This window comes from Apostichopus japonicus, chromosome 23, assembly GCF_037975245.1.
Source record: "Apostichopus japonicus isolate 1M-3 chromosome 23, ASM3797524v1, whole genome shotgun sequence".
Lineage (NCBI taxonomy): Eukaryota > Metazoa > Echinodermata > Holothuroidea > Aspidochirotida > Stichopodidae > Apostichopus > Apostichopus japonicus.
This window is the reverse complement of record NC_092583.1, coordinates 3,537,015-3,552,803: the sequence shown is the minus strand read 5'-3', so window position 1 is coordinate 3,552,803 and position 15,789 is coordinate 3,537,015. Positions and strand designations below refer to the sequence as shown.

Genomic DNA, 15,789 nt, shown 5'->3' with positions numbered 1-15,789 from the left:
GCCCCAAGCTTGTTTGATTTCATTGAAAAGGGGGCAAAGGGAGGGGTGGTATGTGACAACGAGGGGTAGCCTATCAGAATCAGATTTGTTACGATAGGTTAGGAGACTAGATCGTTGTAGAGACAGAACCCGTTTGAGGTGGAAGTTAAGTATCCGGTACGGGTATCCCCTCTTGAGGAAGAAATCAAGCCGTTCAAATGGCCTTATTAAGAAAAGTTTGGTCACGTGAGCAGATACGCCGGTATCTGATTAACTGGCTGTAGACAATGGAATTTTTGGTGTGGCGGGGATGGAAACTATTAGAGTGGAGATAAGAGTACCTATCCGTTGGTTTGGTATACACTGATGTCTCTAATTTGTGATCTTCGATCATGACGAGTACATCGAGGAAGGAGATTTGCTTAGTGGACCGTTCGGTGGTAAACCTTATGGAATCGTGAAAATCATTGGCAAACGTGAAAAAGTTGTCCAGTTGTCTAGTTTCTTCCATTTCATTACTGCAAATGAAGAAGAGCCGTGTTAACCAGTGGCGTAGGAAGGTACTTTTGAGTGGGGGGGCTGAAGACTGATGGCCGGCCTGGGGGAGGGGTCTAATGGGAGGGGCCCTTTGGAATTTTTTGCATTTCCAGGTAGCCTCAGATGCAATTTGGTGCAATATAGCACACTTCAACACCCACTCCATTTTGTAAACTTAATTTTGTATTTTCACCAGGCCTTAGATGCAATTTGGTGCTCCAAATGAGATTTTTTTTCTCATTTGGAAATGAAAAAGGGGTTTTCTGACTTGCGAAGCGGGGGGCGGAATGATACTTCCGCCCTCCACATTTTTCACTGGGGGGCTGGCGCCCCCCAACCCCCCGGTTCCTATGCCCTTGGTGTTAACGCTCGAAATATTTTGTAACCGATTTAACGTTCTAAGTAATAAAGTTGGAAATGAAAACTTGTATCATTTTTTCCCCTTTTTTTCTTGTGGATATATCTTACTTTCCAACACATGCCAACAGACATATAAATATTTATATATATTTATATATATATTTATATATATATATATATATATATATATATATATATATATATATAAAGATTTTATGAAGATTGGTTTCAGTCACTACTCCCTCTCCCTTCTATTTTTTCCCTTAATCTTTAATTTGTATGTTGTTTTTTTTTTCTTGCTTTTTTTCCCTTTCATTTTCTGTCATGAAACCTATAATTAATTCAGGGAAATTAGCGAGTTAATCCTTTTTTTTTTTGGGAAAACCTAAAAGAACAAAATAAATTTAATTTGAGAAGACAGAGTTCTATTGAATTTAAATTTACAAAATATTTGCAGGAACAATAAAGCTATCTGTTTGTTTTATCTGTCAGTATTTGGAGATGATATGTGAAAGCAATATACAATCTTCAATGGGAATATTTACTAGCAACTTTCAGATTTGTGTCAATAGTTTTCAGAAATTTTTAACCAAACCCTTACAAGAGATGTCACTCCTAGGGTTTAACTTTATACACCCAACGAACATAACTAACTATAAAGTGATTGGTTAATTATTATCTAAGATTATGATCAATGATGCAAAGTGTAACCTTTTTATAACTTAATAATTCCACAATCCCCTGTAGCAATGCAGGATCAAATGTAGATCTGCACAATTATATAAACTGCAGCTTGTTTGCAGGGTGCTGCAGCCCCCTGGATACAGCTGCAGGCCCCCCAACCCCCCCCCCCTCAGCATCCTACCTTTGAGACTGTATCAACGATTGATAATATTACTTACACTACTGGCTTTGCTACTATGTGTTAAAAAGCACTTTTTGTCAAATTCAAGAACTGTAAGATGTTTTAAGATAACATCATTACCCCCAGTGTCAGTTCTGTGTGTGTTTCATATGTTAGTTCATTGTGCTAGGGTTTGATATGAGAGGCCAAGACATATGCTATATAGCGTAAGGTCATGCATAAGAAGGAATACAAAAGTGAACGTCACAATACACAACGCAGCACATCCCGGGTATTGTACAGTTATTTCCTGTATTAAAACTGGGTTACGACATCAAAATCACAAGACCACATCAGTAGCCAATCAGGCATGAACATTCATTGAATCTGGAATCATGAATAAACATTTGCATTCACAAAGATCCACCCGTATTAGGAAATTTTCCCAACTGGCTGAAAGATCTGCCAACAGTGTAACATAACTTAAGTGTTTTACTTATATTGCAACATTTGAGCAAATTTTACCCAGATTTTAATCCATAATGAACATTACTTAAGACATGGTTATGGCACAAACATAATTTTTGTATTCATTGTGCTGGTAATAAGTACCTAAAACATTACTATGGATTAAAAAAAAAAAAAAACATTAAAACAAAACAGGTAAATAAGGTCGTTATTCCAGCTTAGATTGGTATACAGGTTACAGTTTAGTTTTGAACACAGCTATAACGTTCAACTGACATATATCTCATAATGTCATAATCATTATGGAGGTTTTCAATGTTTAGTTGTGAGAACAATTCCTTTGAGGCCATATGAAACATATGCCTATGACCATTATATTATATTGCAAAAATTGAAGCAAGTTCTGTTGTCATAAAAATGGAGGTAATTTGTCTTACTTAAATCTCCCACTGTCTCCCAAATCTCACCCAGTACTTGAATCCCACCATTCCCTCATTCCACCCTTTCCACCAGTCATGTATCCCACCCCTTCTCCCCCCCCCCACCCCATCACAAGGTAAATGATAGTCAGCAATGCAAGCTAGTTCACATTACAACATAAAGCTATATTAATTGAAGGATCCTGCTAACTGAAATTCACCTTCAGACTTGACTTCAAAAGCATGCATTCCCATGTTAAGCTAGGAGCTTCCTTTCCCATTGTTGATATAATTCATATATGGAAGACACATGACAATAGTAGTCTAATAATAAACAAAGTGTGTCATAATTGACCAATCAGGAATGGAATCTTGGCTGTACCCACTACATACCTTTTTTTCATTCAGAATTGGAAACTGAGCAAACACAGCTCCAGTCAGTTGATCTGTGTTGTTTGGAGTAATACTGTTACAGCCATTTGTGATAAGAGTTATTAGAAACAGCAATTTCAGGGGTAGATGTGAGAAAACAGACATGCAAGTATGTGATCTGTGTTATTTTGGAGACCCCACAGTATGACCTTAGTAGCATCTATGCATGATCTATGCAATCAGGATTGGCAACTTGGCTATACCCACTACACACCTTTTTCATTCAGAAATGAAAACCGGACATGTGCCAAACAAGGTTCAAGCATGTGACTGATCTGTGTGTATTGAAGACCCTGGCAGTATTACCATACTAGCATTCGTGCATGATAGGAGTTGCTAGAAACAGTGAATATTTGGCACACGAAAGGACCGTTCCTGTTTGTATATATTAGATGTGCTTAAATATCGCAGCTATGGAATATATACATTCTACAAGTAAATGTGTACATACTGTAACAGCAGCCTAAGGAAGGGTGTTTGTATAAAACTATATATGCATACTGTGTGGGTTAGCAGAGTGCATCCACGGAGCAGGAAACTACAACAGGTAAACAAGGAAAGACTGAAATTTCTTCCAGTTTGGAACAACACTGGCTTCAGATTTCTGAGTTTATATAGAAAGGTATGTTATACAAGTCCGATATACAATATCTCATACAGGCATACAGATGGTATATATGTGTCATTGCAACAGAATCACTTTTTGTGCTTAGAACTACAACAGGCATGTCAATTAAATGCATACACATTTCTGTATGCAATACTGTAGTACATTAGTTTAACTCATTTTAAAGCCACCAAAATGTTGGTGGTTAAATAAATGTATCGGATATTCTTCATTAATTACAAAAGCAAGGAGTCTATGTCCTTCCACTCCCAATTGCACCCTACCACACCCATACCCCCCCCCCCATCCCCTACTTGCCCATCCACTGAACAAAACAAAGTTAGTTGTTATCAGAATATTTTTTGTGCTTACTTGAAATGTAATGGAGGACAAATTAATCCCTTGTTCATAGACACTTGCGACCTAACTTGTCAATGTAAGTTTGTGGAATCATGAATATGTATGAGTATTTCCAACCCTTTTCAGAATTAATACACAACTGCATATTCTCTCTTATATCTCGTTATCTTTAAAGTTCGAACTGGTCAGGAAGGAAAGATCCTTTTCTTTTTTTTCCTTCTTTTTTTCCTTTTTTTTCTCTTTTTTTTTTTTTTGGTGGACTTATCTTCATATTGTGATTTTTTGTTCCACTTGTTCATTCATGTTTAATTTTAAATCTGTACAGCTCTTATTCCGAAATCTTTAGAGATCAGGTTTCAAATCAGAACAATGTGGTCAAGGAAGTGGACTTGTGATCTAAGGTTTACAGGTTCAAAGTCCTGGCCAGATCATTAGTTGTGTCCTTGGGCAAGACACTTTATCTCCATTGCCTCTCTTCACCCAGGTGTATAAATGGGGACTTGCAAGGTACCTTGTAAATATAGTTGTGTCTGCCGGTTTGTGGCTGCACCCTATGGGAAGTCCCCAGGGGACATGCAGATGTGGTGCACTGCAGTGTCCCAGGAAGGGATTGTTAATTGTGCACACTTTGGTGTGTGGGTGTGACAAGCTACCAATGACCAGTGGTTAGTGTTGTAAAGTCGCATGAGGGGAACTTGGCCTCAAACAAGACTGTAAACCTTTAACTTTCAAATTAAACTTAATCGCTGTTGTGTGTATATTTTCGAAAGATAGGATCTAGCCATATACTAATCTACATATGTACAAATATCTCAGTCACTTTGGCATTCATTGTTATTGACAATGCATACAAAAACACCCAAAATTTTCAGTGAAGTCCCTTCCCAGTAATTATTTCTGAATTTTATTGAAACAAAAATTGTGCGTGAACACATAAATTTTCTCCCATGCCCCTCCCTCCCCCCCCCCCCCCACTTCCAACACTGGTGAGTGCATGAACAGTTCCAGCACAGCAAATTGTGCTGTGTTCTTTTTATGATCAAAAAGTGGCCAAATGATTAAAACTGTATAGCGCCCTCAGTGCCAAGAAAGTTACATTTTGCAAATGAAAAGACTGCCCTCTTTTTGTACACAATTTTGTCAAACACTGTTTATAAAAATTATGAGTAATACAGTTGAATTTTAGTAAGTAAACAGACAAGAATACCCAACAATACAAAGAAGGTAGAATTTAGTCAAAGATATTCTAGTGATGCTATTCATACAAACATTATTAGCTGATGATTAGTCATTACTCTTCCCAGAATTATTTGGGGGGAAATATTTTGGGGGCAGTACATGTCAAATAGCTTTCATGTATTGTAATCTTCTTCAATAGGTTTGATGGTTTACCTGGTGAAAATGGACACCAAACACAAATATCATGTAAGACGATTTTCACTAGTCTCATTTTCCTGGCAATGTTAGTACATCAACACAAATATATTTGGTGAAGCATAATGGCATGTCAAAATTTCCGGGAAAGTTTTCAAAATTCTGAATTTTTTGTGTCAGCGACAGGTTTAATTAAGAAATGTGGGCCAGTATTGTAGTAGCTTTGTTGATTGTCGTTATATTTGTTTACTAAAATTCTGTTTGATATGTTCATGTCCATAGCATATGCTCCGAGTTTGGCCTCCATACATTCAGCGTCGTTGTCCAGTCTTCACTCAAACCAACTGCTACGGAATGGTGAGCAAATTCTCTTTCACTTATATTTGTTATCATTCAAAATTTAAAGTCTCAAGTCAGGAATAATTGTTTTTCTCCCTTTCCAATCCCAGTCTCCTTGACTGTCCCCCCCCCCACCCTCATTCAAACCAACAGGGGCTGCAAGAGACAGCTGGTCTGTTTATTGGAACACGTGTGTATCATTGTTCACCACTCATCAGTTTTTCTTAGTTGTCATGAAAGTGAGGGTACACTTTTCTTTATCCCACATTTTTCTAGGCCCCAGTTTTGCAACCTCGATGCCTGAGGCTACAACAGCCCTCCCCACCCCATCCCCACCCCAGCCCCCACCCCGGCATCTTTACAGCTTTGCCTGACAAAACTTTATTGTGAAACTAAATTGTGCCAACCAGTAACAGTGGCTGCTGGGTTACAGGTGTTTAGGATACACTTATGATCTTTGCTTTCATATTATTTTGGAAAGGTGGGGGTGGGGTGGGGGAGGTTGCAAAACAGCATGAGATATTTGCTGCCATTGATTGTCAGAGCTCAAAATGGAACATTAACTTTTGGCTTAACAATTTCTCTCTGTCAAAATGCAGATATTAATTGCAATAAACTGAAACCAATAAATCTCAATGAAGACTTGTTTATTGGAGTTTAACATAGTCCCCTCCCCCATTCTCCCCCCCCCCCCCACTTACTTTTCAAAATACATTTATTCTGTGTCTGGTATGTCTGTACAGGGAGTTGTTATGGAACAACTCCCTGGTCTGTATAAGAGTGCATACCACTCACTGTCCAAATTTCCTGCCAAGCACCCCTGTATGTAAAACAACCAGTAACTGATTGTGCAATAAAGGTTGTTCCCCATGACATCATCCTGTTTTCCCTAACCAACTGGGCATGTTGGTGAGCATAGCTAAGAGTACATGTCATGCATGTCAACATGATCTGAGTGCAATAAACCAGGCATATATGGATGAGGAATTTTCCGATAAGCTTGTTGTAAGTACCTATTAGCTTTACCCTTACATGTCATAACTTAAGTAATAACATTCTTTAAGTGATATCTGTCAAGGACATCCATTTAGGTCAGTCTTCCTATGTAGCTTATAATGTGTATAGCTAGCCTAGCTAACTGTAGTCTGTAGGTCTTGGTGTAAACACAGTGTTAACAGGTGCATCTCAATGCAGGCCTATACACTGTAGGACAGGTGTTGTGTATCACACTAGGCTGATGTCTTGTGTTGGTGTGTGTGTGTGTATACTGTTCAGCTCAGTACAATTTATGTGTTATTTATATACAGCAATGCAAGGCATGTGTAGTCAATATTTAATACATGCCCTATGGCTACGTAATGCATGGTGTTGGTCTGTGTTGTTTTTATAAAAACCACATCTCGGGTAATTTAGTGTTGTGCCAAACTTTTTCCAACTTTTACCGACAATTTCAAGATTTCTAAGAGGGCAATTAATTCAATAATCTAAGACGACAATCTGCTCGAATCATTTTCATATAAATTAGTTTTACAAGCATGCATTTTAATTAATTGGGTGTGTACTTCTGTATATAAAGCACATGTGCATGGTTATGGAATACAGTAAAGGGGAATTCCCTACAATGTTGAAATAAAGGGGAATTCCCTACAACCAGTATAGTCTATTGGCTGATGCAATATGCATGGTTTAGCTGACTTTAGCATTCATTTTCAGCATGTAGCATTCATATAGTTGTGCACCCTGGCATGGGTAGCACTGTACAACTTGTGCACAGGATCAGTAATTTACACGTTTGCTATCTGGTGGATCTGACTGTACGTGCATGTTAGCAACTCCTAGTTTGATTTCTAGAAGTATTTCCAGTGTGCCACTTTGCAGTTTATTTTGTCAGATTTTGTTGTGTCTCGAGGGATCTTACTTCTTACACTTATTTTGGCCGACTAGTTCAAGCTGAAAACTACATACTTATTTTATATTCGCAATTAAGACAATAAAAGTTAGCTACATATATTGTATATATCTACATATCTTCCAATTCATTTAACAGAGTCTGTTCAAAGTATCTCTTATGAGATCCGGCTTTAGGAATCACAAAATGATTTTCGAGTTGATTAGCATCATGTTTGATCTCTAGAGTAAGGCAAATATGTCACCAAAACAGAACTAGTATTGTTCGATACAGGTGACAAACTCCTACAGTGGAATTATGACCTTCCTTACCGGTGTTGAACCTCTGGACATACAATCAGCATCCATAGCCTAGTGGTTAGGGTGTCTGCATATAAAGCGGGAGGCCTGAGTTCAAATCCCTGTGGAGACTGGAAGTTTTTTCACTCGTCTGGATTTTCCAGCACACTTAAATTTAAATTATATATATATATATTCATTTGACTTTGTCGTTTACCTCTATTTCTTTCACAAAGTTTGTTCAAAGTATCTCTATAAATAAAGGTAAAGAGAGATATGTAAACTAGGATTTTTGTACTGTAATAACCATAGAAATATAGTGCAGCTAAAAACATGGAGCTGCAAATTAAAATCTCAAGTAAATTTTGCTTATTAAGGTATGCTATTTCTTATATTACCTATAGACATTTACCTCTGTTTAGTTTTTAGATTTGCATATATTCGATAAGCGACACTTAACGAGTTAAATTTAGCAAATTTAGCAAAAATTTAGCAAAAATAAAAAAAAAGGCTGCTAGCAGTTTTGACTAGATAAAGTCTTTAGCTTATTACTTACAGACAGTATTTCTCATGCGAACTTGATAAACAGCTGGTTAATGATGTCTTTCATACAGCTGATTACTTCATCTGGATTTACCAGTTAATTGTTAATTTAAAACAAAAAGAAACATCAATTTAGTACAACTTTAATATATACATCACAGTACGATTGAACAAAAATGATGTCTCGATCTCTGTATTGCAATATCCCGGAAGCTAACGTATGTCAGACTTACATATTAATTGTACTTCAGTTTTGGTGATAATTAATATTTTTATGGTACATTGATAATAACACTGTTCTATCGCTATAGATACTTACGCAACAATCGACTTGCCTAAACAGATCACATATAGTAATAAGACAAGTTAATTAATTAAGTGAGAAATTTGGGATTTACAAACCCTCTAGATGGCCAGAAACGGCACTTCAGGAGGTTTCCAAGCGGCATATACCCAACTTTAAAATAAGGATATCATGTCCGAAATATCTCATAATCAGGATCCACAATCCTTTTTTTTAATTTGGGGTGTTATTTTGGGAAAATTGCCCCTGTCAATCTTTTGTCAGGCGCTACGTTAGAATGTTCGAGAGCTCTTTTATATTATTCGATGAAGAAAATGGCCTCATGCAGGCTATTATAGGCCTATACACATGCAATACACAATTACACATAGTTACATTCCTAGGTACCGATTGCTAGTGCATCCAGGTGAAACGTGTATTAAGCAGTACCCTGGTAACATGAGATTCTCAGCTGTTCAAGGGAACATGTACGTGTGTAGGCCTACTATAGGCACTGGCCTATATGAATACTATGAGGGTGCATATATGGACTATATCAATACCGTGGGCGCAATAATACATTTTGTTGTTATAGGGCCAATGAAGCCTACAGTCAACTATTCTTGCTTTATAAAGACGGTTTATTTGAAAAGATCGCACTGAGTTTATGGTAGGCGAGAAATGAAGCTAAAAAAGAGCCGTACATTCACGATGATGCATAAATGTAGGCATGAAAATATTCTTATCCCTGGCATTTGGTGGGGGGATATGGTGTATTACATCCCCTCCACCCATTTTCATGGGGGGATATATTCCCCCCCAGGATCGCCGCCCATGACGAGGCGCAGCCGAGTTGAATGGAACAAATTACATCTTTCAACGAATGAAATATTTGCACTATTGCACGAATGGAAACCATTCATTATTTGTTTTATAAAACACCTTCAACCATAAAATTGAATGTATAATGTACTCATGCAACAGATTACTTACCATTGAAAAAAGTGCAATCAAAAAAGTATAACGCATGGTTCTATCATCATAGCGTGCAATAAAGCGGATTTTGCATGCAATCAACGAGCAATTGACCAATCAAATGGCCGGAATATAATTAGGTGTTGTATAAACAGTTATATATACACATTAAGGAAGCACATCAAGTACAGCAGAGAGTGCTCAATACTGGAGTAGAGCAATAGTAACACACCTTGTAGAAGTTACACTGTCTTTTTGCTAGTCTGTTTACAAGGCAATCCTTAGGCAAAGATGATCTCACACTATGTAATAAAACCTACTTCCATTATTTTCTTCGAAATTTTCTCAGGCATACGAAAAAAGAAACTTGAGGCTATCAAAGCACATATATATGGGATCTCGAAAGACGAAACGATTAACTATTCAAAGCACTTAGGCAAACCTTACATATGTACATACAAGCCTGAGTCTGGTGCTTGTAATATATGTATTGAAGAAGAAAACAATTCTTGTTAGCTTAGCAATCTTGATGAAAACCTAATAGCCTAAAACCCTACCCATCTACGTAGATCTCCCTTAGAATACTACATTCATTACCTTTGAGTATGTTTCCAGAACTAATCCCAGAAAAAGGTGTGGTTACAAATTTCATCTCCACAGTCAATCATCGTAGCACAACTGTATGAAGATCGTCGTAGCTAGCATTCTCTCATTCTCTCAGAATGCATCATCCGAGTTTACGTAGAGAAAACAAATATTGGCAGAAAGTAGGAAGGTAGAAAATGTCTGTATCAAAACTGTCTGGAAATTTAAAATGTCCACATCACTTATCAGCTATCTGCAATGCAGTATTGGAATCTCTCCAATGTCAAACCCCCTCGAACATTCTGTAAAGGCTGGAATTTCCCTACGAATGAAATGTACTAATATTATTGAATGATATCATGTTTGGAAGATGTAATAGATAATGTGACCAGGGTTATAGCTAGGAGATTGTGAGTGCTGGTTAAATAAATTTGCCAAGCGTAGCGAGCGAAGCTCTCGCATCTCACGGCCGGGAGTCCAGGGGCCCGCTTAAGGGTCCCTGGTGGGGTCCAGGGCAACGCCCCGGTGGGGGTCGAGGGTATTTTGGTAAATAACAGAAAAAGGTGACGTTATTATCATGTTTTACGGCAAGGGAAAGATAAATTTGTTACTTTTGTTGTATTTCACAAGCATTTTACTATTTTTTTGTGCCGGCAGGCGTGAGTGGCGGTTACCACCGGCCGCCGCCGGCCGGCGTGGCTATAACCCTGAATGTGACAATGTTAACTCTGATACTGTTTAAGGTGTTATGCCAGTGACAAGTTAAGCTGGAGGCGGTCCATCCCGGGTACCAGTCAGGGGGGTGCCATGCCACAGCCCAGAAAAATAAGAAGAGGGATGGGGTGTAGCCACTTGGAAAAGGGGTCCCTGGTTCTCATTATTACTCATGTTTTCTCTTATTTTCGCTGAAATGTAGCCAGCAGTTTTCTCATAGGCAGTTTGCATGACAGTACTGTACTACTGTTTTTAAAGATATTCGCTACTTGCAAACATAAACATGCTAGTAAAGTCTAGTCTGTGGAGCCTTGATGGTATTTAGACAGGCCTTTTTACAGGGTATATTTTTACAACAGGCAACTAAATATGACACCTGAGAGGGCATTATGGCTTAAAAATAGCCAGACAAGCTCTAGTTTACCCACTGAAAGACAGTGGTTGCCACTCTGACACCACGATGAGGTCAGTTTTAAGGGACTTTTGGTCAGAGAACTTTCTTTTTGAAGAATGACAACAAACTTCTTTTTTTCTTTTTTCTTTTTGGTCTCTTTATTTCTCGTTCATATTACATAAAACTTTGAGACGTAAAACTAATAGCTTTTATACACTATGAAAAGACTTTGAGTTAAGCAGTAGGACGGTATGTTTAAATGAAAGGCAAGTCCAGGAATGGCAAGAAAGTTTGGTAGAACAGTTGAAAAGTACATGAATACAATAATATATCTCTCTATATAAGATATAAGAAAAGATGTACATACATAATCCAAGCCAAAAAATGTACCCTAGTCTTACATCTGTAAACTATGGTTAAAATGGGGTAACACATGGTAAATTTGCCACAGTAGCCCTATAGAATAAAACTATGGTACATACTTATTTTATTTGACAAAAACTGTACATACCATTTACTGTAAAACTGTTTTACTTTTATGTTGTTGTCATGCATGTTTTTGACTGCAGCATATTGACCAAATCTGGTGCATATAAAATAGTATCCCATAATATACATACGACATCATGACATAATGTATGAGTTGCTTTGTTGTATGCTTCAACTAGCCCAATTATGATACAATCCACCAATGGGTGAATTTGTGGTGTGCTGATTACAATTAAGGCAAGTAGGAAAAAGTGTTGTGCCATTGGGATACAACTCTGGTAAATTTAGGGTAAAACTGTGGTACAATTAGAGTAAAACCATTAAGGTCAAACTTTGGTACAGCGCAATAGGGTTAAATTGTGGTTAATTAGGGTAAAATTATGGTAATGCCATGATATAGTAAACATAGGGTAAATTTGAGATAAAACCATGGTGAAGATGGAATAGAAAGTGATAAAAAAACCTTGGTAAAATGGTGGTGAACCGCATCCATAGAACCAAAATACCCCCGTCAAATTGTGATATTGTACCACAGTTTACCATGGAAGAAGGGTGATATTTTGCTGTTGTTAGTGTGAGATAATTTTTCTTAGGCTGCACTTCATCTTCGGAGCTTGCATAATCTGTTGAAAGAAGATGAGCATTTTCTGCTACTATATTTCAGGGCTATAGTAATATAATGAAGTATGAGTTGTGTACACTATAGTCAGACATGGGCATAGGCGTAGGAGCCTCATATGATTTGGGGGGGCTGTAACGACTTGCCCGAAAAATATAACCAAAATTTTTTTCGCGCGCTCCGCGCGCGTTCCACATGTTAATGTGCATATCATATAGGCATCCATCAGTTATTACATCACCTGCCAATAACATAAAATCATTTTCCGTGTTATTACCCTTCCATATTGGTTAGAATTATTGGGGAAGTCGTTACAACAATAATGATAATAATAATAATATAAGTTTAATCATTGAAAAACACATTGCAAATTCTTCATCTTTCACTAGGTGCCAGTGGCGGAGCTATGGGGTATTGGTCAGGAGGGGGCGAGAGAATGGTCTGTAGGGGCGCTTTTGACACTATCTAAGCGGAGCGCCACCACTACAGGTTGGCGCGGAGCGTACAGACATTTTTTGAGTAAAGTTACTCCCTAGATCGCCGGAAATGACCCTTTCCGGGCCTTGCTAATTTGCAGATAAACGAAGAATAAATAGGTGTCATCGCCATTTGTCAGAAAATTGCACCAACAAAATGTGACAAATGTCAATAGGTATTTGAGAGCGCAATAAAAAAGTCAATCGCGAATAAGTAAAAAGTGGTAAAAAGCTGAAAGGGCGCCAGCAGTCCGTTTGAGTCCGTCAGGGGGGCATCCGCCCCCTTTGACTGTATGGACGCTCCGCCACTGGTAGGTGCACGCAAAATTCTCAGCATATTGCCCAAAACTTTCACCCAAAAAAATTGGAAAAAAAATGCAAATAATTATTCTTTCAGTAGGTGCCCGAAAAAATTCTCAGCATATTGCACAAATTTTCACCAAAATATTGAAAAACACATGGCAAATTATTATTCTTCCAGTAGTGCCCGAAAAATTCTAAGCATATTACCCGAATTTTCACCAAAAGGATTGGTTGGGGGGCTGCAGCCCCCCAGTCCCCCCTCCCCCAGTCCCCCCTCCGTTTCCCCCCCCCCGCCTCCTACGCCTATGGACATGGGTGTTTTCCACGCACTAAAGCGATGTACATCATTACATGTACACCCAGAGCCAATACAATGTCATGACATCTGTATTACATAACGCTGTGTTTTGCCGTAAGTTAATAATAAGAATACGTTGATTATTGACAAGACTGTTTTCCATCGCGAATTTGGTATCAATGAAATGAGCACAGTCTAATTCTAGCAATTTTGCCAAAAATTTGCATTTTTCTCCTGTAACGAAGTCAAGTTCGCGGCAAATTTATCTGCGCTTTTCGGAGCCATGAAAAAAGGCGCCAAATTCAATGAAGATCTATCAGAAAGTACGACAAAATTAGAAATTTTTACTGTTTTTAAAGGAAAAATAAATGTGAAATTCAACTTACCGCGTCATAATGGATAGCGACGCCCCTTTTGCATTATTCAAACACTCAAACCAGAGGGGTACGGGTACGTCTCAAGCAGTTTCGCGAAATTTCATACGTCTGGCCATAATTTGAGGGCGGGGCTCCAAGAAAACTGATTGGCTGTATATATGGACTGATTGATTTTGTGCTTAAGGGGTTTAAAATTACAAAGTGGCAAGTAGTAGCCATGTTATGATCCAGCTTGTTATTTCTTACGGCAGGTTGTAATTTCTAAGGTAATATAAATACTATAGCGATCGTGCTACGAGTTATTTAGCAATACAAATGGAAATGTGGGGAGGTATATATTTATCTGTTATAGACAAAACCTATACACACGAAATGTATTCACCATACTTCCAAGGTGTCACCACTATGGTGCAATAGTCCATTACAACAACACTAGAAACCCGCCAACGTTGCAACTGACGCCCAGATGTTTTGCTTTTTCAAACGACAAGCAGGTTGCGTGGTCTGTCATTACTTTCGGATCAAATGTACGTGAGGTTGGGAATTTCCAGATTGTAACGTATATGTGATAAAAAGAGATTCTATTTTCATTCAAGTCCAATTTGAAACCTAACAGTACGTCGAATTGCTTGCATGTAAATACTGTTTAGTATAATAGTAGTGGAACCGGTCTCAAAGCATAACGAACTATGTCGCACTGTAGTGTCATCCAACTGTAACACATTCAATTTCAATGCATTATGTATTTGAGAAACACCAGTTATTTTTTAATTAAGTATAAATAAAGTTACCTATAATAAGTGATCTAAACTTATGAAAGTAAGTCTGACAATTAAATGTTTAAGTTTTAAATAATAAATAAAGTGGTAAGGTTTGAGAAATTATTAAGCAAAGTGGTAAGGTATGAGGATTTTTTTTTCACCCATTTAATTTATTTCTATTGATACTGTGAGTACAGTAGGAGAATAGTAACAATCAATAGCATAGAGAAATAGGAACAAATTTTTATGGAAATTAAGCAAACTATGTGGTAATAAATAACAGGAACTAAGGTCAGTTACAGGACATGTGGAAAATTGAATGCATAGAGCTGTTAGTGGTTTGCCCGCCAAATGTTGTCTAATAATAGCTTTGTAAACTGTAACCTTTGAATTCTGAGAAGGTTGTTTCTATAATGCAGGAAGACTGCTGTGGTGCAATACTGGCTTGTTGATTGGTTCTCTCAGAGAGTATTTTGTTTAAAATAGAGCCATTTCTCCTCCAATTTTAGTGATATTCTGCGGTGCCTTTGTACATTGTTTCTCCTTTCTCAGATAGAGCAGTATGGGGCTAAGGTGGCTGTTTATGTGTGATCATTTAAAAACTAGCTGTAGCACCTCTGTGTGAGTGTATACTTATTCTAAATACGCCAAATGATTTAGTTTAAGTACAGTGGCCGAGTGGTTAAGGCGTTGGACTTAAGTTCCAATGGACGTGATGTCCGCATGGGTTCGAACCCCATCTGTACTAATGAAATTTTTTTTTTTTTCCAACATATAAATGACTCGACCCTGCCTTCAAAATTTGTATTTGGTCATGTTTGTCTTGTAAATTTAGGAAAATTTAGAAATAAATTCCACTATTTCTTTCCTTTCAATACAATATGATGATGAATGTGAGGGTGAATTAAAAGTGAACAATGTTTCTTGTCGAATAAATCTGAGATTTGAAAGTATTAACTGAGGATCAGGGGGAAACATTATATGGTTAGGATAAACTTTTAAGTTATGGTCACATATTTAGAAGTATAGTCAAATATAGTTAACTTCAGCCCCAGTGGGGTGAATT

The 15,789-nt window shown here is 37.7% G+C and overlaps 1 protein-coding gene, 1 long non-coding RNA gene and 1 other non-coding gene across 14 annotated transcripts in view; 2 read left to right on the top strand and 1 right to left on the bottom strand.

The window, feature by feature from the left end:
• Positions 1-15,083, bottom strand: part of LOC139964998 (uncharacterized) — a 121,123-nt gene extending 106,040 nt beyond the window's left edge. For 2 of the 11 annotated variants that reach the window (XR_011792138.1, XR_011792143.1), the window contains exons 1-3: positions 13,972-15,077; positions 12,353-12,512; positions 10,305-10,614 (exon numbers count right to left, since the gene is read on the bottom strand). This is a non-coding gene — a long non-coding RNA (uncharacterized lncRNA). Of the gene's footprint in view, positions 1-10,304; positions 10,615-12,352; positions 12,513-13,971 lie in introns of all 11 variants that reach the window. The other 9 variants (XR_011792136.1, XR_011792137.1, XR_011792139.1 and 6 more) reach the window with 8 other exon arrangements.
• The window catches only part of LOC139964995 (uncharacterized), a 202,447-nt gene that overhangs the window by 148,113 nt on the left and 38,545 nt on the right, over positions 1-15,789 (top strand). For both annotated transcript variants that reach the window (XM_071967130.1, XM_071967131.1), the window contains exon 17: positions 5,663-5,737. In XM_071967130.1, the coding sequence (XP_071823231.1) occupies positions 5,663-5,737 (75 nt within the window). The remainder of the gene's footprint in view (positions 1-5,662; positions 5,738-15,789) is intronic.
• On the top strand, positions 15,388-15,471 carry Trnal-uaa (transfer RNA leucine (anticodon UAA)). Its single transcript has one exon. It is a non-coding gene; the product is annotated as a tRNA-Leu (tRNA).